Source organism: Marmota monax, unplaced genomic scaffold (assembly GCF_021218885.2).
Source record: "Marmota monax isolate L192 unplaced genomic scaffold, Marmota_monax_Labrador192_F-V1.1 WCK01_AAM20220418_F8-fsc00016, whole genome shotgun sequence".
Classification (NCBI taxonomy): domain Eukaryota; kingdom Metazoa; phylum Chordata; class Mammalia; order Rodentia; family Sciuridae; genus Marmota; species Marmota monax.
The window spans coordinates 13,152,802-13,177,407 of NW_026695209.1; the positions used below are offsets into that span (position 1 = coordinate 13,152,802).

Below are 24,606 nucleotides of genomic sequence, written 5' to 3' on the forward strand. Positions count from 1 at the left end.
CTTACCTGAATAGTAAATGATGCTGGAGGTGAAGACCTCACAATTGGTGAATAGTTAAGAAAAAAATAAAAGCCAGTTCTGGTTTGGATTGAAAGCTTACTTCATTTTTCAAGAAACAGACTCTCTAGTTTCCTGCATGTTGGTAAAAGAAGGCTGGTCATTCTTTTAGGAAATCCACTTAGTTCCCTTCTTGCTATCAAGTTAACTTTGCCACACTTCCCATGCTGCTTAACCAGCATTTTTTTTTTTTTTTGAGAAAAAAACCGACTAGATCAATGTTCTTTAATGGAGTAGCATGGTGGAAAATTTTTAAAAAGAAAATGTTTTTCCAGGTAGAGGTTTTGCAATAATTTCCTCATTGAGAAGGATGAAATGGTTTCTAAGAAACTGACAGTTTTATATCATAAAATGGCATTCAATAATTATTAAAATTATTGAAGAGGTGTGACTAATAAAAAAGAATCCTCTTACCTTCCTTTAGGTGATTCATTGCATCATGTAGGGAGATATATGCATGAATGTGTTCAAATATGACTCATGTTCAGCACTATTTTTGTGGAAGCCAAGTAGACCATATTAAAAAACGGTAATCTGTACTGTGTGATCACAGATCCACTTCATAAAGGCAATCAAAAACACATTTATATAAAAAAATTAGTTGTATCAAAGTAAATTTACATAAAAAATCTTTAATTTCTCTTTCAATTGTCTGTACTTTCAAATAACTAAAACTTAGGCAATATTATTATATTTTTTATAAATTGGTTCCCTAATTAACTTACAATATCATTAATTCTTAAAAAATATACACACATGTGTACATACACATACATACATACACACACACACACACACACATACACACACACATTTTTAACCCAGCATTTTACATTGGAAAATTTCAAGCATATATAAAAGTAGACGGTAGTACAGTTTACTCTATATATTATACACCACCTGGCTAATCATTAAATAAAGGCCAATTGTGTTTTTATGCCCAAACACTGGCTGCACCTCACTAGATTTTTTTTTTACTTAAAAAAAATAACAGTACTACTTCAATGCAAAATTTCTTCTTGGATGTTTTTAGTACAGAAATTTATTTGATATGTATCAAAACAAGATTCCCAGTTGTATTTGGTTGATATAACACTTAGAGTCTCTTAATTTATACTTTATGTGTCCTCTTTTATTTCTTTCTATTGATTAGCTAAAAAAAACCTTGTCATCTGTCATGTAGTTATGTAGTTTCTCCTTGTCTAGGTTTTTTTTCTGATTGATTGCATCCTCTTGGTGACATTTAACATGCTCCTCTGTTTCTGTATTAGCTGAATCTGGTAGCTTGGAGTGATTTCTCCTTTCCCTTCTCTCCCCTACCCCCCCTCTCCTCTCCTGGCCTCTAAAGAATATTTAATTAGTGGTCTTAAATGCTTCCTTTACAAAGTACATATTCTGGTTGTCTGTCTTTTAGTGGTCATTGATAATCATTGACTAGATCCAATACTATATTAGGGATTTACAAAATGATAATTTTGTAGTTTTGACATTTTTAATTGATGAAATTTGAATATACACATATACAGAGTAATTTTCCATGATCAGTTGTTTAGCTACTCTGAAATGCACTTTATACAGAAAAGACAGATTAAATATTTCCTTTTATTTGCTAGTTTTCAAAAATATAACTGTAACATTTCCAAAAATAATCACTGCTATTTTTCTTTTCGGTATAAATACGAACCCATGAATTTTGACATGTTAGATATATTGAAGTTATTATTTTTACTAATACTGAAATTGGCCATATTTTGATTCAATTCACCCCAGTAAGAATTTTCACTATGGATCCTAAATTTTTTGGAAAATGTATTCGTTTTATGGTATAATAAGGTGTCCAGAATCAACTAGTATTATTTTCTGTCTCATCCTGGTAAAAGAGACCTGGTTCCTTTGAAAAAAAATGTATCTAGAGTCTACTATCTAGACACTAGAAGTGACACAACACTGAATTCTGATTGTTCCAAATCTTTTCAAGTAGGCAGAGCTAGGAAACATATTTTTTAAAGAGGAAATATGCCATGAATGCTCACAATGTTTTCAATTGCAATTTAATACTGTAGGTTTTTTTTAATCAAAACATTAGATTTTATATATGCTTTTCTCATATACTGAGAATCTTCATTATGAATGTCATTAACATTATTATTTTTATTGTCACTCAACATGTATACCTGTATATACCAATACTATTAATAACAATGTTATTATTGAAAACAAGTTAAGATTTATTTTGTCATTAGTTTTTGTCCTTGAGATACATGCTATTATGTAGAGACCATCAATTTACTGTGTTTTAAAACCACTTAAAGTAATTCCTTTTTTGAACAGCCAATTCAATATAGAATTAGATTCATTTGTTTCATTTTGATTTTGAAATTTTAGGGATATTTTTATATTGATTTAATTTGGTTTATAATAAATGGAATATTTACATGGCTTTGAAGTTAAATCTAGAAAATAAAAATACATATCCAGAGTATTTTCTTTCCTATCCCCTTTATCCTGTTTGTTTTGCCTTATATCATGAAGAAATAAAAATATATACCTGCCTGTATTAGAAAACACATATATTTCCACACTAAGATAAATTAGAGCCACTCTGTACATTTCTGCATTTTGCTTTGTTAACTTACACTGTATAGAGATTATTCCATTGCATTCTTCAAATATGTGTTTCAATTTTTTTGTTTTACTGCTGCCTACATTTCCATGGTGTTTATTTACTATACATTATTCAGTCAAACCCCCTTTGATAAACTTTGGGGTTTTTGGCTTCTTCATAAAAGTTCTAGAATGAGTGTGGGTTTGTAAATCAATTCACATCCAATTGTATCTCTGATGTAGACACTTGAAAACTTAATTGTTAGCACAAAGGGATAACACATACATAAATTTTTGAAATAATGCTAAATGTTCTTCATAGATGTTTCTCTATTTTACAAATGAATTTCTAACTTTATAAGAAACAACTGTATACATTTTATTTTTGGGTGGGGGTAGGGCTATTTGTTTATTTAATAGCTTTGTTTTGATGGGAGTTTCTGTCATCAATAGTATTTGCTAAATCTAATTTGTTGTGAGTATATGATGCAAAATTATCAATATTCAAATATATTCTCTGCTGGGTATATGCCTATAATCTCAATAAATTGGGAGATTGGAACAGGATGATCACAAGTTCAAGGCCAATCTCAGCAACTTAGATTCTGTCTCAAAAACAAAAAAAAAAAATTTTAAGGGCTGGGGTATAGCTCAGTGATAGAGCACTCCTGAGTTCAATACTTAGTACCACAAAAAATAAAACAAAAAGACCCACATTCTCATTTATTAATATTATAGTAGAAGCAGATTTTGCATCCACATGATTCACATTTTCATAAAAAATCTTGACAGTAAAAATTATAAATTTGTTCCTTGATCATACCTCATAGTGAATATTAACCCCTTTGCATTATAAGCTATAACCTATAAACACATTATGACACCATCTCTGAAAGTCCCTGACTTTTAAACCAGAGAATAATGAAAAATTTTAAATGTCTTCTTAAGTACATAGATATGTTTCTTAACAGTCTCTTAGAAAAGACTGATAGACTTCTTTGGCTTCAATTTGTTGAATTATTAGCAATGAGATGACTGGCAAAACCCAAAGTAATAGTCTTGTGTCTTTCTTAAACCACTACTCCTAAATCTGCTTTCTTTATTGATATAATGGGGGGAGAATTAATTTTAAAAGGTGGTGACTATTGATTACTTAATGGAAAAAGATAGTGTAAAAAACGCTGAAGGAGTCTATTCTTCTGTGCCCTCCTGTGCAACAGGACCCATTATCCAGTAGTGGAAATCATTCCATAACTCCCATTAATATTTGATAGGCAGGAGGCAGGCACAATGTAGACTACAAAATTGACATAGGAGTGGGCTACAATAGGCCATAAGAATATTTTAGGTCTATGAAAAGGTAATAGATTTCCCCATGTCTGGATTGTTTATAAGCAGGAGAACAGCACTCTCAATTCCCTTCTGTGATGCCCGAGCAATGACAGCCTGCTACAAATGCCCAGTAGGCAAGGTGAAGTAGTTAACACTTTGGGCAGTGTCTCTAGGCCTAAAATGTCTTGCTATTTTCCAGTGTGGGTCTCAATTTCAGGCTCTCTTCCTCTCCTCTTACCACAAGCAAGAAGGGCTGAAGGGCTTATTCAGCAGGACTGGCAAGTCAGCGAGAGGCGTTAATTGTATCTAACACAACCATCATCCTTGGGGTGATAATCAGCAGCACAGAGTCTATCAGCTCACCCCTTGTCACATGTCAGGATCTTTTAATTTCAGCTCATTTTAAAAGGAAGCCAGGAGTTTTAAAGATAGTGGGGAGACATGAGTATTAGAGTGCTTCTAAGGACTAGGGGCCTTTGAAGCTGACTTAAGCTGAAATGGGCTATGATTTCTGGAAGGACAATACAAGCTCCTTTAGATTACTGACTCCCATTATTACTTTTACATTCTACTGGGTTATTTTTTCAGTACCATTGGCTTATTTTTAAAGTATGATAAACTTGAAATGAGATAAAGTAGCTAAGATAGGACATAAAGGTATACAAAGACCAGATAACTACCATCCCAAACAATGCATAAAATTAAGTAGAGCGTAAAAAAATAGCAATTTTTTGATTCAATGACTAAAAAATTTTGAAAATGTGTTGAAGAGATCCACATACTTGGTAGCATGTCAGGATTGTTTGTAATTACCTGCCTAGAATGAGTTGCACAAGAATAAAAATTTAGCTTTGTAAGGGAAAAGGTATCCAAGGGAACAGTCTCTTATTAACATATTGAGCTTTTTCTTAAAACCAGTGAATGAAATTGACCTAGAGGTCCCATTATAATTCCATGTGAAATGTGGAAAAATTCAGTTTTACTCACAATTTTAGATGGTACATGCCTTCAATTTATTAATAGATCTATGTATATGCATTCTCTTTCTCCACCTAGTAAATAATTTCAAAATATCAAGATTTAAGAATAGGAAATGCAACTGCGTTCATTTTTTTAATGAAATTTGATCTCTGATTGTGCTCATAAATGTGTTCTTTGTTTTATCATTGCTATTTATTGGTTGGTTGGTTGATACTACTGCCATTACCTGCTAGAAGTAGTGTTTAGCTCATTTAAAGAAGGTTCAGTCTAGAATTCACAGATTCTTCAGGGGCTACCCTCAAGAGTAAAAGTAATTCTCTAAGTTAAAAATAATTTAACAGAGATTTTTCTCCCAGGTGCTTAACATTATGACATAAAGCATAGGAAGACATCTTATCAACTATAAATATAAAAAGGTTAATAATATTTATAACTTCAAAGTCTTTGATCTTCCAGGGAAGAGTTTTTTATAGCCTATATATGCAAGAGACAGTGCTTATTAAACTATAATGAAATGTTGTTATGATTTTCAGTCGTGAAAGTCACAACCCCTAAATTTCCTTGCCTTTTCTTTTCCAATTTTTTAGCGCAGCAGCAGTTTTGGGAATTTTGATCGTTTTCGGAATAATTCCATATCAAAACCAGATGATTCAACTGAGGTTAGTATTTTATTCTATATTTATAAATGTTATGCACATACTTTCTAACATTATGAAAACAGTACTTTTGCAAAGTAAAGTATGAAAAATAAAAACATTTTTAAATCATAGCGTTCCCATATTTTTTGGAATAAATGAACAAACAACATGATACCTCCTATCATACTGGGCATTAAGGTAAAAACTAAGATGGCTAAAAGATGTTCAGGAAGGTAAAATATGAATATAAGAAGATAGTTGCAATTTACAGTGACACTGAAAATTCCAAATTTCCTGAGCACTTCCATCATAATACGTGTGTGTGCGTGTGCATGTGTGTGTTGTTGTTGTTGTAATGGTTTTAAATTAGGAATTGATTAAGTGGCTTAGCTGTGAATTTGTTAAGGAGAGCATACGACTACTCAAATGCACCCTCAGAATCCTACTATATTCATTGATATGTCTCATCAGTGACCATTACATACACATCTGTAAACCATGCACACTTTTAAGCTTAAGAAAGCTTCCCATAAATTAAATTTATAAAATTCTATGTTAATAATGCCAATAATATATATTTAATTGAGCATTTACCATGTGGTAAGAATAATATAAACACTTTCCTTACCTACAACATAGAAACTATTATATTTCTATCTTACTGTTGAAGAAGTATTCTTGCTTCATGGAGTAAAATTACTTTTACATTTCAGAGTTAGTAAATGACAAAGGCAGAACTCAACCTCTTCTCTGACTCCAAAGCTTGCCATTTTGTTATACTATCTCATTAGCTAGGGATAACCTGTGATGTGTGATTAAGGAAAAGTACAATAACTAATAAAAGAATAGAAAGGAGGCATACATGCTGAGAAACTTAAAAATACATATTTATCATTTTGCCTGACTCAGCAACCTCACCAATGACGCTTTATTTTAAAGTAACAGATATTCCGCACAAAAGAAATGGAAATAAATTGATAACAATGACCATTAGTAATTCATAAATACATCCATTCATATATATATGCATGGATATATATATATATATATATATATATATATATATGACTACTCAAATGCATCCTCAAAGTCCTACTATATGCATTGAAATGTCTCATCAGTGACCATTACATACATATTTGTAAGCTATGAACACTTTCAAGCTTAAGAAAAGTTGAAAGAGACAGAGAAGCCTTATAAGATTTTTGTTTTCAGTTTGCATCTTGTATAAACTTTTAATTCTCCATAATCATACATAACTATGTTCAAACATTATCTAATTTATAATTCTAGACTTAACTCATAAATGTAACCCAGACTTATTCAGAGTCATTGACAAATTATAATGGCTGAATAATTTGTGAAAGTATTTAGTGAACGTGATGAAATAATTTGCATACTTTTCAGAAACACAGCATTCATCCTCCTTCCATTCAACTAATTCAGATCAAACTCCATGACAGAATTCCCAATAGGCACTCAGGAAGTACGATGGCAATAATAGATGAAAATGCTTACTTATTTCATGATGCCTGAAGTCTAGAGGGGGACACATATTTTTAAAAGGCAGAAACAAAAACAAAGCTGTAACTAAATACTTAAATAAAAATGCAGCTTAGGCTATGAAGAGCAGCATCAAAAAATGTAAACACTTAAAATATATGGAGATAATTTCTTTGAAGCTTCTGTAAATAATGGTAGAAAAACTGAAAAAAAAAATCTGTAGTACATTTCCTGAAGCTTAGAGAATAACTTAAAATCAGTTGTAATAAAAAATTTTCACATTTGTTTTAGTTAGTAAAATAGTCTTACAATGAACACAGAGAAAGTTTAAGCAGAGAGAAGAAAGAAAAACTAACAGTTTAAAGTGCTTCCAAATTATATTTTATTCAGGGCTTTTGAATTAAGCAAAGAATCTTTGCCTTTATAACCTTGAATGTAGAAATTAATAATTTCTACAATGAGGGCTTAAATTGGCTGTCCATTCATATTTATCATAGGCAATTTGGGGTAAGATATCAAGCAAAACATAATATTGATTAATAATGATGCTAACTATGTGATTAAACTTTTATATTAAAATAGTCAAGTTCACTAAAGAGAAGTTTACCATCTTTTTTTTTAATATTCAGAGAATGACTGGCTGTCCACCTATCAGGAATGGTGGGCAGTGCTAAGCCAGATGACCTACAAGTTTTGTTTCTTGCAAATCTCAGGTATTAAGGATAAGTATGTCCTCGGAAGGAGAAAAAATGCTTCGAAGTTCAACATAAAGAGTTCATTTATTTTAAAAATTTGAATCACCAGTTATATAAGTAGTCTAGATACTCAGAATAAAGAAAAGATAAAATCTTCAGGAACATGCATTAAATGGAAGATGCAGATAAGAATTAAATAACAAATATAGTATCAAGTAACATTAGGTCCTTAGGACAAGAATAAGTCTGATTAAACAAACTGGATATATGGACAAATGGGGAGAGTGATCAATTAGAAAATTTCTCTCCTATTATGTGATATATGAATAGAAAGCTGGATGATTTAAGGAAGATCTGTGGTTACCTAGAAGTTAGCAACAGCAAGTGTATATCATGGTGAGAATCTGATAAAGTAAGCAAGGAGGCTAGGGTGGCAAAAAAAAAAAATTACTACACTTGTTTTCAAACATCTATGTATCAAAAATCACTTGAAAACGTTGTTAAAACACAAATTGTCCCCAAATATGTTGATGCTGCTGGTCCTGGGACCAAATTTTGATAACCATTATAATAGTAAGCAGGGGAAATCTAAGAAGCTACTAGGAGTAAGTGGGTAAGAATATTTTTTCAAAATGATTCTATATAACACAATATATAGCATTTTATAATATATAATATATTAATTATACTACATCACATATTTTATATTATGTTATTGAGCTCTGTGGGCTGGAAACACTTTGTGTTTTATTCTGAGTTAGATGGGAAGTCATTGCTTTAATAAGTACCAGACAGAAGCAATTCAAACAAGAGAATTGATTATTAGTACAGCATATGAATTGCATGAAGATTTCTCTACTAATAGATGGAGCCAATAATTTTTTTCTCTACATTTTCTTCTTTTCATTTAATTTGTTCTAATTAGTTATACATGACAATAGAATGTGTTTCAATTCATTGTACACAAATGGAGCACAACTTTTCATTTCTCTGATTGTACATGATGGAGAGTCATACCATATGTGCAGTCATACATGTACCTAGGGTAATGATGTTCATCTCATTCCATCATGCTCCCTCCCCTTCCCTCTCTTCCCTTTGCCCTGTCAAAATTCCTCCATTCTCCCCATGTCCTGTCCCCAATTATGGAGAGGTGGAGCCAAATAACTCTTACCATAGCTTGAGAATGTGTAAAATGTGCAAGTATACTCACCTGGCAAGGTGGAAAAAAATTAGTTTCTCAACTGATTTAACTAACTTCAGAACTTCTAAAAAATAGTCATAACAATCCCAATTTCTGTAAAAAACAAGACACTGTTATAATGCTCATTCAGCATATAAATGCTATAGCTTTTCTAAACTCTTCAATAAAATGTCTCCCATCTGAATAGACAAAAATCACTCAGTATGTGGTATTTTCTTCTATTTTTTTTCATCTCAAAAACAAGTTCTAAAATGATTCTTCAACAAAACTCTTCTAAAATAGCCAAAATACTCTAAAAAATAATTCAGATGTAGGTGCTGGGGTATATCTCAGCAGTAAAGTGGTTACTTAGCATATATGAGGCTCTGGGCTCAATCCCCAGCACCATAAAAAGAAAGAAAAAAAAATCAGATGTAAAGGTGAGAACCTTCATCATCACAAGTGTTAATTTTTGGGTTTGTAACACAGATAATAAGATAATCAGGTCTGAAAAACTTGAAATATATGTGGGTTTTGCCTATACTATTTGAAATTGTGCAGGTTAATGCACAGAATGTATGGAAAGTCCATGAATTCAGTCTTCTAACAAGATTTTCAAATCAATGTTCCTCACGTATTTATTGTTTCATCTTTCAAAAAATAATCCAAACTAGGCACCTGAATGGGAACCCACAACTGAAAGTGGAGAACAAAATAAAACTTCAAGTAATGGAGGAGGTCTAGGGAAAAAAATGAGAGGCATTTCATGGACCATGAAGAAAAAAGTGGGTAAAAAGTACATTAAGGCCCTTTCTGAGGAAAAGGTAAGTGCACCCTGTTAATCATTTCTTTTATTATTTTTTTTCCAAAAATATTCAACAGGTTCTTTTTCTAGATGTACATGAAGTATCAGTGCTTTATGAAGTACTTAAACATGTATTTTATCTCTCACTTATCATGCCCAAAAATTGGGTGGAAGAAAGTATAATTACTCTCAATTTAATAGAAGAAATTGATGTTCAGAAAGATCAGACATCTATATACATTGTGAAGAACAATGTCATTTAAGTTGTATTAAGCACCAGTACTTCATTCCTGTTTATTACAAAATAATATTCCATATTATAGGTAAACCACATTTTATATATTCATTCATAAGTTGATGAAGCATTGGGTTGTTTCTCCTTTGGGGCTCTTATGAATAATACTGATATGAACATCTCTTTGCAATTATTTTTTTCAGGAATATTTTTGTTTCTTATTAATATATGTAACTGTGTTGATTATTTTGAGAAACCACCAAACCAATTTCCAAAGTAGCTGCATCATTTTACATTCCAACTAGCAATGTATAAAGTGTTTTGCTTTCTCCACATTCTTCCCAGCACTTGTTATTGTCTTTTTTCTTTTTTATGCTAGTCATCCTAGGAGAGGCGAACTAGAATCTCATTGTGATTTTACTTTACATTTCTGTTATGACTAATGATGTTGATCATCTTTCCATTTGCTTGTTACCCACATCTATATCTCTTTGGAGAGGTGTTAATTTAAATCCTTTGCCCAGTTTTTAATTGTGTTGTCTTTTTTAATTTTCCAGTTTTAAATGTTTTTACATATTCTGGATAAAAGTCCTATTCTATGAATTACATTTTTAATATTTTTGGTACTTTTTTTGGTACCTGGGATTGAACCCAGAGGCATTTAACCACTAAGCCACATCCTCAGCCCATTTTATATTTTATTTAGATACAGGACCTCTCTAAGTTCCTTAGGACCTCACTAAATTGCTGAGACTGGTTTTGTGAGACCCTCCTGACTCAGTCTCCCACAACTTTGGGTGTGCACTACCACTGGTGTGTACCACCACACCCAACTTATATTTTTACTTTCTTAATAGTGTTGTTTACAGCATGAATGTTTACGATTTTGTTGCAGCCCATATGACCTATTCTTTGCTTTTGTCACTTGTACTTTGGTATAACACCTAAGAAACCAGTATTTAACATAAGGTCATAAAGATTTACCCTTATCTTTTCTTCTAAGAGATTTCTAATTTTAGCTCTTAAATTTTGGAGCATGATCCATTCTGAGTTAATGTGTTTATCTGCTGTGTGAAAAGAGTCCAACTTCATTCATTTGTAGAAATGCAGTTGCCCCAGCTTCATTTGTTGAAAAAGACTGTTCTTTCCCCCATTGTATTGTCGTAGTACCCAGTTTAAATCAATTGACTATAAATATATGGTTAAATGTATGGATCATAAACATATGAGTTTATTTATGGACTCTGAATTCTATTATGTTAATTTACAGGTCTTATGTCCATTTTCTTTTTTAACCCATTTTTATACAACTGTGTCCTTAGTACTCTATCACAATCAGGAGTAATCTCTGTGCTTCCAAACCTAATGATCATTTTTATTTCTTCTCACTTCACTTTTCAGCTGTATTTGACACAAGTGATGATATCCTTACATGTGTAGCATAATCTTTTCTCGGTTTCTTTGAGCATTCTTTTGGTCTTTCTTTTTCCTGGCTTTCTTTCTGAGGTTTGCTTTCTTTCTTTTATACCTCACAATGGGGACTAAATGTCAACATGTATTTTTCGGAGGGAACAAACAATACTCAAACTGTAACATTTTGCCTCCGACCCCAAGGTTCTTGATCTCTTCACAAGCATAGTACAGTCAATAAAGCAGAGTCCTGTACAAAGAGATCTAACTGGCGCTTCTCCACCATCACCACACAGTCTACAAAGTTCTTCATGAACTGGCACTAGTCCACGTCTCTGAACTCATGTATCAATACTGACCCTTCTCTTATGACAATAACCTTTACAATACAAGCTAATTCTGAGTTCAATTATGTTGTTCTTATTGCTTAGAAATCTACATTTAAACTTTCTCATAAATTACATCTTCTAAACATTCAGATCAATAATTCAGAACATGTTACCTTTTAGCAGAGTTCTTTGGAGGCTATTTTATCTAAATCAAACAAGCTTCCTAATCATCGAAGCTAATTCCTTCACATAATTTAGTTGTAGTTCCTTAATATCACTTATAATTTTCTGCCGCAGTCTGGCTGGGCACAAATGCCGCAGTCTGGCTGGGCACACAATCACGAGCCACCACACAGCTTGTAGATTCAAACAGCAACTCTTTATTCCCGAACTCACACCAGCCGTCTACAATCACGTTCTGGGGAAATCCACGTTCTCTGCCCAAATCCACGTTCTCTGCCCAAATCCACCTCCACTGGGCTTCTATCTCCAAAATATACTGTCTAAATCCCGTGAGAACTCAAGGGGAACTCAGGCAGCAGGATACGCCCTATTCCCAGCAGGAATAATCTTAAACCTTAAACCTGGAACCTAAACTGGGAACGCCCTAAACACGATTATCTTAAAACCGGGAACACCCTAATCTGCCTTGGTCCTTGAGCAAGGTCACTTACATTCAATGTCACTGCAACATGTCAGCAACATGGGGTACGCTGGCAAGGAAATTGTCATACCTACTTGGCTAATGGCTCCCAGCATCTCCCCCCTTCTGATTAATTAAACAACAAGCAATGTGGCTTAAGGACCGTGCCTGGTAGGTTGTCCAATTCAACATATGGTTCTTACCCGTCATGGGAAAAACTGACCTTTAGGCGTCAGCCTCCTGTCTTAGGTTGATACCACTGCAATTGAATCATACCCGTCACTGACTACCGGTCCAGCATACAGCCATACTTGTGGATAGGTCTATGCACCAGTGGGGGGGTGAGGTTCTTTGCCTCACCTCTGTTGGCCCCCAAATTTGGCCTTGGTGCCAGTGGGGGAGTGAGGTTAATGTGGCTTATGGACCGTGCCTGGTAGGTTGTCCAATTCAACATATGGTTCTTACCCGTCATCGGAAAACTGACCTTTAGGCGTCAGCCTCCTGTCTTAGGTTGATACCACTGCAATTGGATCATACCCGCACTACTTGGCTAATGGCTCCCAGCAATTTTCTGAAAATATTTTGCTTATTTTGTTTATGCATTCTTCCTTAAACACTTTATTTTTTTTTTATTTTTTTAGAGAGAGAAGGAGAGAGAGAGAATTTTTTTTAATATTTATTTTTTAGTTTTCAGTGGACACAACATCTTTATTTTACTTTTTTATGTGGTTCAGAGGATCAAACCCAGTGCCCCGCGCATGCCAGGCGAGCGTGCTATGGCTTGAGCCACATCCCCAGCCCCCTTAAACACTTTGAATGCATATACATGTATACATCCATAACCTAATGCACTAGAGTGTACTTCATTAGAGAAAGGACGCTGTTAGCCAACTGGTATTTATCATAGTATCCCCAGTTCCTAGAACAGTACTGTCTACCTAGGAGGTATGCTATAAAACTGCACTGAATGACTAAACGAATAATTAAAGCAATAGATAAGACTAACACTGTATATTCTGAAGTTTTATCAATGTTTAGAAATGCTCAAAAATGGGAATATTGAATTACATTTGGATAAATATTAAGAAATTCACAGGCTTTGTCCAAAGTATCTAAATATGGAAAACATTTGGGATGTTTTCAAGGAAATGTAATTTGTTTTGAAATTGTCTGTCTTTCGTAATTTTATGCAAGATTTGCTTTTGACTTGACTAGGTGGCAAGCACGGTATGAGATTTGTAAAGCTTCTTAGATAAGCTTTGCTTTAGAATTGCAAAGTGTGCATGTTTTATTCATATCTAGTGATCTGGTAGAGCACAAATAACTGACATGAAACAACTGTGCAGGGTTTAAACCTGTAGTATCAGATCTCAAAGGATTAGTAATGGTGGTAAATAGATGAGAAAGAGAGCATACTGAAGTAAAAGTACTTTAACAGATATGGCTAGATGTTGATAAATCTAGTATTTCTGATTAAATAATCTAATATGATATTTATTCTTATTTTCAAAAATGAGCCATTGTAATTTCAGTTGAATTCCACAGTAAGCAGTGTCTCATCTAAGGAATTTTTTCAAGTATTCTCTAAAATGTTTTGCTAGAAATTGAACTAAAGATTAATGACTCTCATATTTTATGCTGATGTATTCCTAAGTATTTTGTTGCTAAAATGTCTTGTTTGTTAAATCAATGCACACAGTGAACATCTCCATGGAAATCTGCTCTTAGCACTTAACCTCTGATATGTTTTTCTGAAGGATGGGGAAGATGGAGAGGATGCCCTCCCGTGTCGGAATAGTGACCCCATGATTGGGACCCACACAGAGAAAGCCTCCCTCAAAGCCAGTGACTCCATGGATAGTCTCTACAGTGGGCAGAGCTCATCAAGTAAGGCTAATGAATAAGAAGAAGGATCCTAGATGTGAGCACTGGGTTAAATTAATTAAAAACAGCAAATCTGCCCTCTGGGGTTTATTTATCAAATTAACAACAAGGTTCCAGCTATTTGATTAGAGAAATAGTGAAAAGTAGGATGTTTTGAATCTATATATTCTTCAAAATGATGCACAATACATTAGACAGAATTATCCATCATTTTAAAACTTTTTAATGCTTCAGTCAGCAGGCCTCTTGGGAATGTTCCTCAAAAATCTTGCGTTGGGTAATTAATTCTGAATCCCTAGAATAAAGCGTATGTTGGGGAAAACCAGCATTATCTTGAGTCAAAATGCTTAACGTGACATTAAATATTCAAATAAATAAAACCCTGTTCTTTGTCTCTCCCCCTCTCTTTTACCTTTAGTTTTCTTTTTCCCTGAAATGTTTTAAAAATTACAAGTCATTGACATCAATTCTGTTCTTTACTTTTTAGCAATAATGAGTAAAGAGTGAAATAATATGTAAATACTAAATGTTGGAAATGTCACCAATTAGGTGACAAAAAGGAATCAGCAAGGGACCAACAAGGATTTTCTAATGAACACTGATATCTGTCTAAGAAGGAAATTAGTGAAGACTTAGTCACATTTCCTGCTACAATATTTAGATGAAACTACTGATAATGTATAGAACCTTATGACTTTTTATATGTAAGCTCCTATAAAATCCTCTAATCTTTTCAGGATGTTTAAAAGTCCTTTTCCATTTCTTTTTAAATCAACTGCCTCTGTTATTTGAAGATGGATCATGAAGACTAGATGTTTCAAATATCCTAAATTTTATTCCTGTTTTCCTATTGGCTATAGAACAGCTATTTTGTGAATAAATCTAATTCAGAGACATTTGCGGGATGTGCTCATGTGTGTGTGTAATTCAAATTTCACTAGTATGCATTTCTCCTGGAAGTTTTCAAATTCTAAATTGTGATGCTGAATGAGGGGGGAATTTTATTGACTATAATGTACCATGAAAATCCTGGACCTGGATTCATTGTTGAAGGGAGAATATGAGGAGCCAGTGGCCCTCGTAAGTGTTATCTTACACAACTTCATTTCTGTGAGTAGAGGCAACTCAGCAGTCTTTTATGCAAGTTTATATATACATGGAGATTCTTGAAAGATCTTATTTTATTTCCATAACGGATGATATTGAAACCCGAGCTGCTCCCTAAAGAGAAAAGGAAAAGACAGCCAGAAGGAGGAAGTAAAATGACACAGAGTAGGGGGCAAAGGAAGAAGCACTTCCACTGGGAACCAGCAAAATGGAATCTTTTCCAACTCTTGCCCCTGAGGTTCAAAATCAGAAAAGAAGGGGACCAGAAAAAACAAGAATCTGAAGCAGTTTCAAAAGCTCGGTTTAAAACAGTTTCAAACCACTTAGGGATCCAGATATTGAGACCACTTCCTCTTTCCCTCACGCTTAGCCAACAGGCAAAAGTACCACCTTGTACGCAGAGATATTGCCTCAGAATGGACTTTGATACAAAATAGGGACTCTAAGGGAGAGTTTTTGCTACAATTTTGATAAGTTACAGGGAACCTGGTAATGAAATGCTTTGACCATTCATGGTCAATAGCGCACAAAGATCAAACTGTTGCTATCAATTTCTGACTTGGTTCACGTGCATGAAAATTATCTGACTTGGTCAAGCACTAACCATATACCTTGCTGCTCTTCAGTCAGTGTCCATTGCTTAGTACACCATGTGCTGGATCAAATCATAGCAAACAAAAGAAAAGAGAGTCTGGGTTAGTGATTGACAGTACCAGATGGCCAGGAAACAGGTCAGAAATAGCTCAGAAGACAGAGGTCACTGATGGAATAGGAATGGAAGGTAAAACAAGACTGGCATCCATTGCTTCAGTGGCCAGATGAGTGTTCAGAATGCCAAAAGCCTTTGATAGGAGCTGTTGACCTTTACTTTTTTTCCAGGTGGAATAACAAGCTGTTCAGATAGTGCAAGTAACCGAGACAGCTTTCGACTGGATGATGATGGCCCCTACACAGGACCATTCTGTGGCCGTGCCAGAGTGCATACAGATTTCACTCCAAGTCCCTATGACACTGATTCCCTCAAAATCAAGGTGGGTCAACATCTTATTTGCCTTCTAAATCCTTTGTCAAATTCTTGTTGTATGATCCGTTTCAGGAAGTACAAGACGTAGAAAGTAGGGATGCATGTTCTTCCCAACAGTTGAACTGGGGACTGGCTTACAGTGGCAAAGATGTAGGGAAAAAGAAAAACTAGATGAGGTAGGATAATAGGGATCAAATCATGGGACATTAGCATAAGTTGCTGTTAGGTAGATTATACACATTCAAAATTTATGGTGCAGGGAAGGAATTGTCTACATTTTTCTGAAAACTGAAAGCCTCACAGATTGCAGGACATGCCCAGTTCTGCCTGATACTTGCTAGAGTAAAATTAATGAAGACAGAGGAAGAAAAGATAGAAAAATCAAGCAAAAGCCCAGTTGAGGAAAGGTCTTGTGAACTACTCTTGGCTGGGCAACTCCAGTGCATTTAAAGTTGGTTTCTATGAGTGACTAGAGATCTTTGTCCTCATAATACTCGCTCTTAAATTCCTTCCTGATGCATATTGTCATATAACAAATTGCCCCAAAGCCATAGGCTTCAAACAATGCAAATGCATTATTATATGACAGTCTCTATAGGCCATAAATCCGGGCATGACTCAGTTTAGTTCTCTGCTTAAGAAATCACCTAGGTAAAATCAAGGTGCCAGCCATGCTATAATCACTCCAGAGACTTGGGATCCTCTTTCAGGATCACTTGCTGTTGGAAAAATTCAGCTTCTTGTGGTTGTAGGACTGAACTCCCTGCCTTCTTGTTGGAGAGCAGCTGGAGACTTTCTCAGTCTGTAAATTCCACCAGCCATGGCCCTTCCTACAACATAGTTGTTTGTTTCTCAAGGCCAGAGGTAAAAGCTGACACATGCTTCAATATCTTTTCTTTAAAGGAATCCCATGTGATTAAGTCAGACCCACCTAATCTTAATTTTGATTAACTCAAAAGTCAACAAATTTAGTGCATTAATATATCTGTGGATTCACTTCTGTCATATAAGGTAATATAACCACATGTATGAAATCCACAATGTTCATAACTTTGCTCACACCCATGAAAGACAAGGCTATCTGCAATAGCTCAAATAGGAGAGAGCTTTATGCTAAAATACTTTATAGATAACATCTATAACATTTATACCTTTTAGTATCATAAAGCATTATATCTAAAAGGATATGAATTATATTTTTTATACTGTCAATACCAAACCATTGGTAACTAATGATTATGGTATACCATATTGTTGATATTAATAAGTATTGATATTATTATTTGACATGTAAGGCACTCAGCTCTTCTCTTTGTGCCTTCTGATGACATCAAGTCAGAGTGAGGTTAGAGGGAGCATAAGAAAAACATTTCCCCCCACAGTTATTCCCTTAGTCATTTATATGAAATGATTTGAAGTTCAAGTTCAAGACTTGGGGAAAGGATGTTTGTAGCCTAGAATGTGTTTTCAGGGGAGGGCAGAAAAGGGAATGCACACAAAGCTCTTTGACTCAGAACTGATTTTCAACTTCCTATCGTGAAATACCAGGCACCATTCTTGGTGTTTGTCTGAGGTGATTTTTGTGGATGTCTTATAGGATAAGGGTCCCATAGTTCTCACTAACGGTTGAAATGGTATTGTTTCAGCAAGATGAAATAGAGTCTATTCAGGTGGTTTGTGAACTTTCTTGTAATGTACGAGTTTACAAATTTAAAGAACAATTACAAGTTTATAAACATATAAGTTTATAAGTTTAAAGAATTTAGTAAAGGTATGCCACTCACAGAAACTTCCTATATCTTCTGTACATTTCCTGGTCTGCTTAGGCATCTGGCCTACAATTTAATTTTCATAATTAAAAGGCAAAAAAAAATAGACTAATAGCTTAGAGGTCCAGATAGCGAGATGATCACAAGTCAGAAAGATTGCATTTTTCAATTAAACTAAATTCTACCATTATAAATAAAATTTATGTTTTACACAAATTACAGATTCACAGATCAAAAGGAAAATACACATTTAATAACAGACTTATGCTATGTTTGTTTAAGATAGATCCTTTAAGGCGGCAAAAATATTAGAATCAGTAATATCCTTTCTGAGGCAGAAAGTTATGTCTCAAAGGAGTAACTATGACTCTTTGGGTACTTATTTGCATAGAACTCAGTTATCTCTGCAAATATATATCACCAGGAGATTTCTCTTCTTGTCAATAACTGGCAACCTATAGACAAATATGATCTTAGGTATGAATAAGCAAAATACCACATGGTTTGACCATCCCAATGTACTTCACTCACGGTCCATTGAAACTTTGGAGGTCAATCTACATGTTACCGCCTCTTAATAAGAAGAGTAGCGGGGATAGGAAAGACGGTGGAATGAGATTAACATCATTACCCTAAGTACATGTATGAAGACACGAATGGTGTGACTCTACTTTGTGTACAACCATAGATATGAAAAATTGTGCTCTAAATGTGTAATATAAATTGTAATGCATTCTGCTGTCATGTATAACAACATAGAATAAATAAAAAATAAATAAATAAAATGAATAGCTCTAAAAAGTATGCCAATATCAATATAGAATTCTCCCACAATCCTTATGTTGGAGAAAAAAAAAAGTAGCATTAGAACTTTAAGAATTAAGTAGACAATTTTGTGCACACGTACTTTTGTGATGTGTTTCATAAGTTTGGCGTTTCATTATTTTGATGGATAAAGTACTTTACATGGGTTTCTTTTGTACTCTACGTGAATTCTTTTCAGGTAAACTAGAATCATAGACATTCATAGACTTCTTTCTCTTTCCCTGTCTCCTGGACAGTCCCTCCAGTAATGATGGCTTGAGCCTTGCTACATATATGCTGCTTTGACAGTATAAATGAAATAGCGTCATTTTTAAGTTTAATTTGGACTTGTTCTGGTTCTGTCATTTAATTTGTGTAAGCTCTTGAGAAGTCATTTAATATCTCAATTTACCTTCCTATAATATTTATAATGATATTATACTTCATACATGTATCTATGAGGTTCCCTGTGAGCATAAAATTACTTAGTGTATGTGTTATATAAATTATGCTGTTTTCTATAAATACAAATTAAGTTGATGTGATAACAAAAACAGAAATGTGTTACAAGTGTATATAGGAGCTTTTTTTCCAAGCATGTTGAAGTGTTCATTACCAGTAAATAATTTCCTTGAGCAAGGAAATTCAGATGTATTTCTATTATGTCCGAACTCTTTTGTAATGTACTCATTGCTGTAGTTGCCTATAATTCCATTCTTTCTATCAAATGTAATAGCCATAGTTCTTTGAAATCTGATTCAGATATGTCTTTGCCCTTAGAAAGGAGATATCATCGACATCATCTGCAAAACACCAATGGGCATGTGGACGGGAATGTTGAACAATAAGGTGGGAAACTTCAAATTCATTTATGTGGATGTCATCTCAGAAGAAGAAGCAGCCCCCAAGAAAATAAAAGCACACAGAAGGAGTAAAAATGAAAAACCCAAGACCCTGCAGGAGTTCTTAGAGAGGATTCACCTTCAGGTTAGCAAACCTTTGGCCTGTTAGCTTTTGGTGGTTGGCATACAGGTGGAATAATTGATGGGATTGGATCAGTGTGTGCATAGTGTTGTTCAAGAATATAAGACTTACAACAAAGGAAAATATGTTTTCCTAGAACAGCTCTTATTTCTCCTTTATTGCTTTTATTATGCAAAGACAGGCCTTGATATAACATCCTTTGGACTAAACCCTAATGGTACTTAGCAGTGACAGTAAAAATTAATGTGAGAAAGTGCAATGAAAAATGATAACTATCCAGGAGAATAAAAGACCCAGAAAAACATCTAAATGGGAATGATAAAGAGAATAAGAAGAAATAAAAAAGTCCAGAAAAGTAAAAGGAAAAATGAAAAGAAAATTGCATTTTCTGTAGGGCAGAGATCAAAATTAAGTTCAGAGAAGATAACTAAATATAATATTTTAGAATGAAGGTGTTAGAAACAGTGATCATTGAGCCCCATAATGACTGTATTAGGGAAACTGCTGTTTTTATAATCCAACTATTTGTTGCTACATTAGCAAAATTTTTATGAAATATTTGCTTTGTTAAATGGTGTGTACATACAATATACCTAGTCTTACTCAATTTACAGTTTTGAAATCCATTTCTAAAATTAACACAGCATGACTTCGATAATTTTTAAAATCCATCAAGACAATAGCCGGTTAAAGTTTTCTTAATTGATTTTTCTGAAATATCTAACTACTTTCCTGTAGGTTGACATATTATCCAACCCTTCCTATATTACTATTGTTGCTTCCCAGATGGGATACACTTCAAAGAAAGAATGAGTTTGAATTCTGCCTCTACAACTTATTTGTCCTGTGACCTATGGGGGTGGGAAATCATCTAAGGAGATAAAATAACTTTCCCAAGAACCCATAGTTAGATGCTATATCAGAATGGGAACTTTGGTATTCTGTGTTCTAATTCAGTGTTCTTCTTCAATATACTATTTTAAAAATAAATCTCTCTCTCTCTCTCTCTCTCTCTCTCTCTCTCTCTCTCTCTCTCTTGGTTAAAACAGGGTTGGTGATAAGTTCCTTTTTTCTTCCTCTTATTCAATTTTAACAACTAAAGTAAGGATATTGAAATTATGATCAAGTAAAATGGGAAGAATTTTTGAGGAAGTTGAAAAAGCATTCAACTTCACTTTGCATTTTTATTCTGTTAAGAGAGACAAAGGTTATATAAATAACATATAGACTTTAAAATCAGAAGCCTATGAATTTTAAGCTAATATATTTTGATGAAAATGATGAACAAAATATACATGGTGAGAAAAGGGAATGTTTTGCTCAACTACACTGCCTTTATGCTTAATAAAGTTTTTTTAGTTAAATAGAAATTCTGCAATACATTAGGTTTATATAATGCCTTTCAACTAAAATGCTGGGTAAAATTGCTGGGTAAACTCTGGGTAAAATTGTTTCATTATTTTAAACTACTCATGAAGTTAATAACAATGGATGTTTTTGTGACCAAGCAAACAGAGATGTAGATTCAGAAATACTATTGTAATATACTCCTTTAGAATCATTTTATTGATAGACTTAAGGAACACTAGCTCTGTCAAGTTAGCTAGTTAAGAAGTGAAAAAGCACCAAATAGGATGAATGATTCAGTTATTAAACTGATATAAGATTTATCATTGCATAGCTTAAGGTAATTATTTTTTCTTTACATTTGTCCTTCCAAAAGGTGAGAATTATATAACCTACCCTAGACTTCATATGCAGGAAAGTATTACAACTAAAATAAAGGAAAATTTCTATTAGGATCTTTGGCTACCATATGCATTTCTATAATTTCTTTATATCTAAAGAGAATTAAAAATAAAATATTTGAATCTACCTGTCTTATATATATTTTTTTTTCTTCCCCACAGGATTATACCTCAACACTTCTGCTCAACGGTTATGAGACCCTAGAAGATTTAAAGGATATAAAAGAGAGTCATCTCATTGAATTAAATATTGAAAACCCAGAAGACAGGATGAGGTTACTATCAGCTGCTGAAAGTTTCCTTGATGAAGAAAGTAAGTTTGTATTCCTACTTTTCTCCCTAACTGAAAATCACTGTTTAAAGTAAATAGTAAAATTGTTAAAAGCAATGCGCCAGTTTTATTTACTGCAAATCATATAAAGCATTCTTTCTCACAAAATAAGAATTTTCATATAACCTTGGAAACAACTGTGGTCAAATTTATAATTAGGGAAAGGAATTTTTTAATCTTAGTGGACCCTTAGGAAACAAAAGAACTTTTCTGGGTGCCTCATTTTGATTCTGCAGAGCTATTAATTTATACACAAGTAGATGCCTGCATTCCCAAAGACTGAGGGAGTTAGAGACAAATATTTAGTGACAGCATGAGCCATTAGTGAGAAATGTCACACATGGCTTCTGTAGAACAACACAGAGCACAGCTCTAAGCTAATGAGCCTTCCGACACACAGGAAAATTCATTTCATTACCATACAGTCACATCTTGTGTGTGTTTATAGTACTCTCTCAAAATGTTATAATAGCTTGCAAAAATATTCAGCACTCACTTTTATTATCTAAGATGGTTCTCTGTATTTGTAAGTATAAACTGAGGATGGAATAATACATGCAGATTCATTTATGGCAGAATACTAGCTATGCCAACCGGGTTTGTAAAGATAGGATAGCTTTTATTTTTACAATTACCCATCTGGAACACCCTTCCTCCTAAATCTAGTCAGGCCCACAAATCCTGAGCTTAGGGTGTGCCAAACTCTGCAAGGAATATTTTTTTTTTTGGGGGGGCGGGGGGAAGGAGAGTGGAGAGTCTAATTTTAAAGATAAAAAAAGGATTTAGATCATCTTCCAGCCTTCTCTTTCAAAAACAATATTAATACTTGAACATGTGCTCTGAGTAAAACTTGAAGTCAAGGTCTTTATGTTTATTATCTTATTTAGCATTCTTTACATCCCTCTAGTTAGAAAGTACTGCTTCCAATTTTAGAATAAGAGATTGAGATGATGAGTATCCTAAGTGCAAACTCTGAGTGAATTGTAGAGTTGGGATTCCTACGCAGTGTTTGTGAAGCTCTGTTGCACTTTCTAACACTACAAGTCACAGCCCAGATGGAGAGCAAGGAGGAAAGCTGTATTCAGCACCCAGACCTCCTGACTTCCTTTGTGGGCTGTCCTACACTTTCTCTCCTAAGTTCCACAGAATTGAGGCACAGCACGTGTTTACTATACGCTTGCTTTTTATGTGATAGGAATTAATTTACTTTTTTAGAAACTGCTCCTTACTTTATTCTTAGTTGCCGTCTTGTGTGTATGTAGATCTTCATCCTTTTCCAAGAGCTTCCACATGCATGACTAACTGAACACCAGCAAGACTGATTTCATCATTAGGCCTAGGTTTTTATGGACCTTCTTTGAAGTTTTGGGGACTGGGAGATACAAGAAGACCACAGGAGTCACAGAGGCAGACAAAGATTAACCTTAAGAAGGTAGTCAACTTATTCAATAGTACAAGACCTACAATCAGTCAATGTGGCAACATCTTTCTGGTAAATGGGGCAGTTTCTTTTATAGCTTGTCATTTGAAGACATAGCCCCTTACTAAACAATGTTTGGTTCTGTAGATTTTTTGTATTGATCATGTACAATATCACTGCCAATACTCTCCAAAACAATTTGACTACAAAGCACAAGGAGAGAGAAGACTATTTTTTAACACTTGTAAAATAATTACTTTTCTTCTATAATACCATACACGTAGGTATGTTGTCCAATTTACAGATGAAGAAATAATTCAGAGATGAATTTTGTAGAGGTCTAAGAGCTAGATAAGTAGGAGGGGTGGGATAGTAATCAAAGGGAAGCTTCAATAAACTCAAAGTTCTGTTTTCCCTATGTGCAAATGGGTAAATGTAGTAACAATGAATACTCAAAAATTGAAATTTTCTGTGACTTCACCAATTTTCTCAAGAGCTTTAATTCAGTGCTTCATCTCAGAAAGTGGAAGTTAATGTTTAAGTGAAAACAGAAGCCTGGCAACTGCATGAATCCCTGAAAGGTGAGAGGCTACCTTGGCTGCCTCACAACAGGGTTTGTAGAGAGAAGGGGCTGGGAGCCAGCAAGCATTGTTTTCAGCCATCAGACAGTTCTCAGTAGGAACCCACAAAGGGAAGAAGGGTCCAAGGCCAAAGCCTCTGTCCACTTCATCTCTTCATGCTTCCTCTCTCATCACCTGTCTACTTTCTATGTGAAACAATTTTTATAGATGATAACAATATGAGAGTGGGGTGTCATTTTGAAAACCACCTGACCCAGATCCTTCCTTTGCAAGATAAGCAAATTAAAACCTGGATAGCTAAGTGACTTTCTCAAGATCACATGTCTGCAACTTAGTCTCTTAAGTCTATTAGAAACATGTTCCACTATATCTAGGTCTCTAACAACAACACACAATATGTTCAAGCATGAGGTGACTTCTGATGTTTGATATATACATAAAAAGACAAGTCCTGGAAACTCTTTCTTTGTACAAAACTTTAGAAAATGGTACTTGAAGGTCAAGAGAAGCTGATCACTGAATAACAGTCAATAATGAAC

At 34.1% G+C, this 24,606-nt stretch overlaps 1 protein-coding gene across 1 annotated transcript in view; it reads left to right on the forward strand.

Moving 5' to 3' along the window:
- The window catches only part of Samsn1 (SAM domain, SH3 domain and nuclear localization signals 1), a 144,390-nt gene that overhangs the window by 110,110 nt on the left and 9,674 nt on the right, over positions 1 to 24,606 (forward strand). The window contains exons 9-14 of the mRNA XM_046430497.2: positions 5,562 to 5,633; positions 9,668 to 9,817; positions 14,173 to 14,302; positions 16,286 to 16,437; positions 19,784 to 19,990; positions 21,898 to 22,048. Of these exons, the coding sequence (XP_046286453.1) occupies positions 5,562 to 5,633; positions 9,668 to 9,817; positions 14,173 to 14,302; positions 16,286 to 16,437; positions 19,784 to 19,990; positions 21,898 to 22,048 (862 nt within the window). The remainder of the gene's footprint in view (positions 1 to 5,561; positions 5,634 to 9,667; positions 9,818 to 14,172; positions 14,303 to 16,285; positions 16,438 to 19,783; positions 19,991 to 21,897; positions 22,049 to 24,606) is intronic.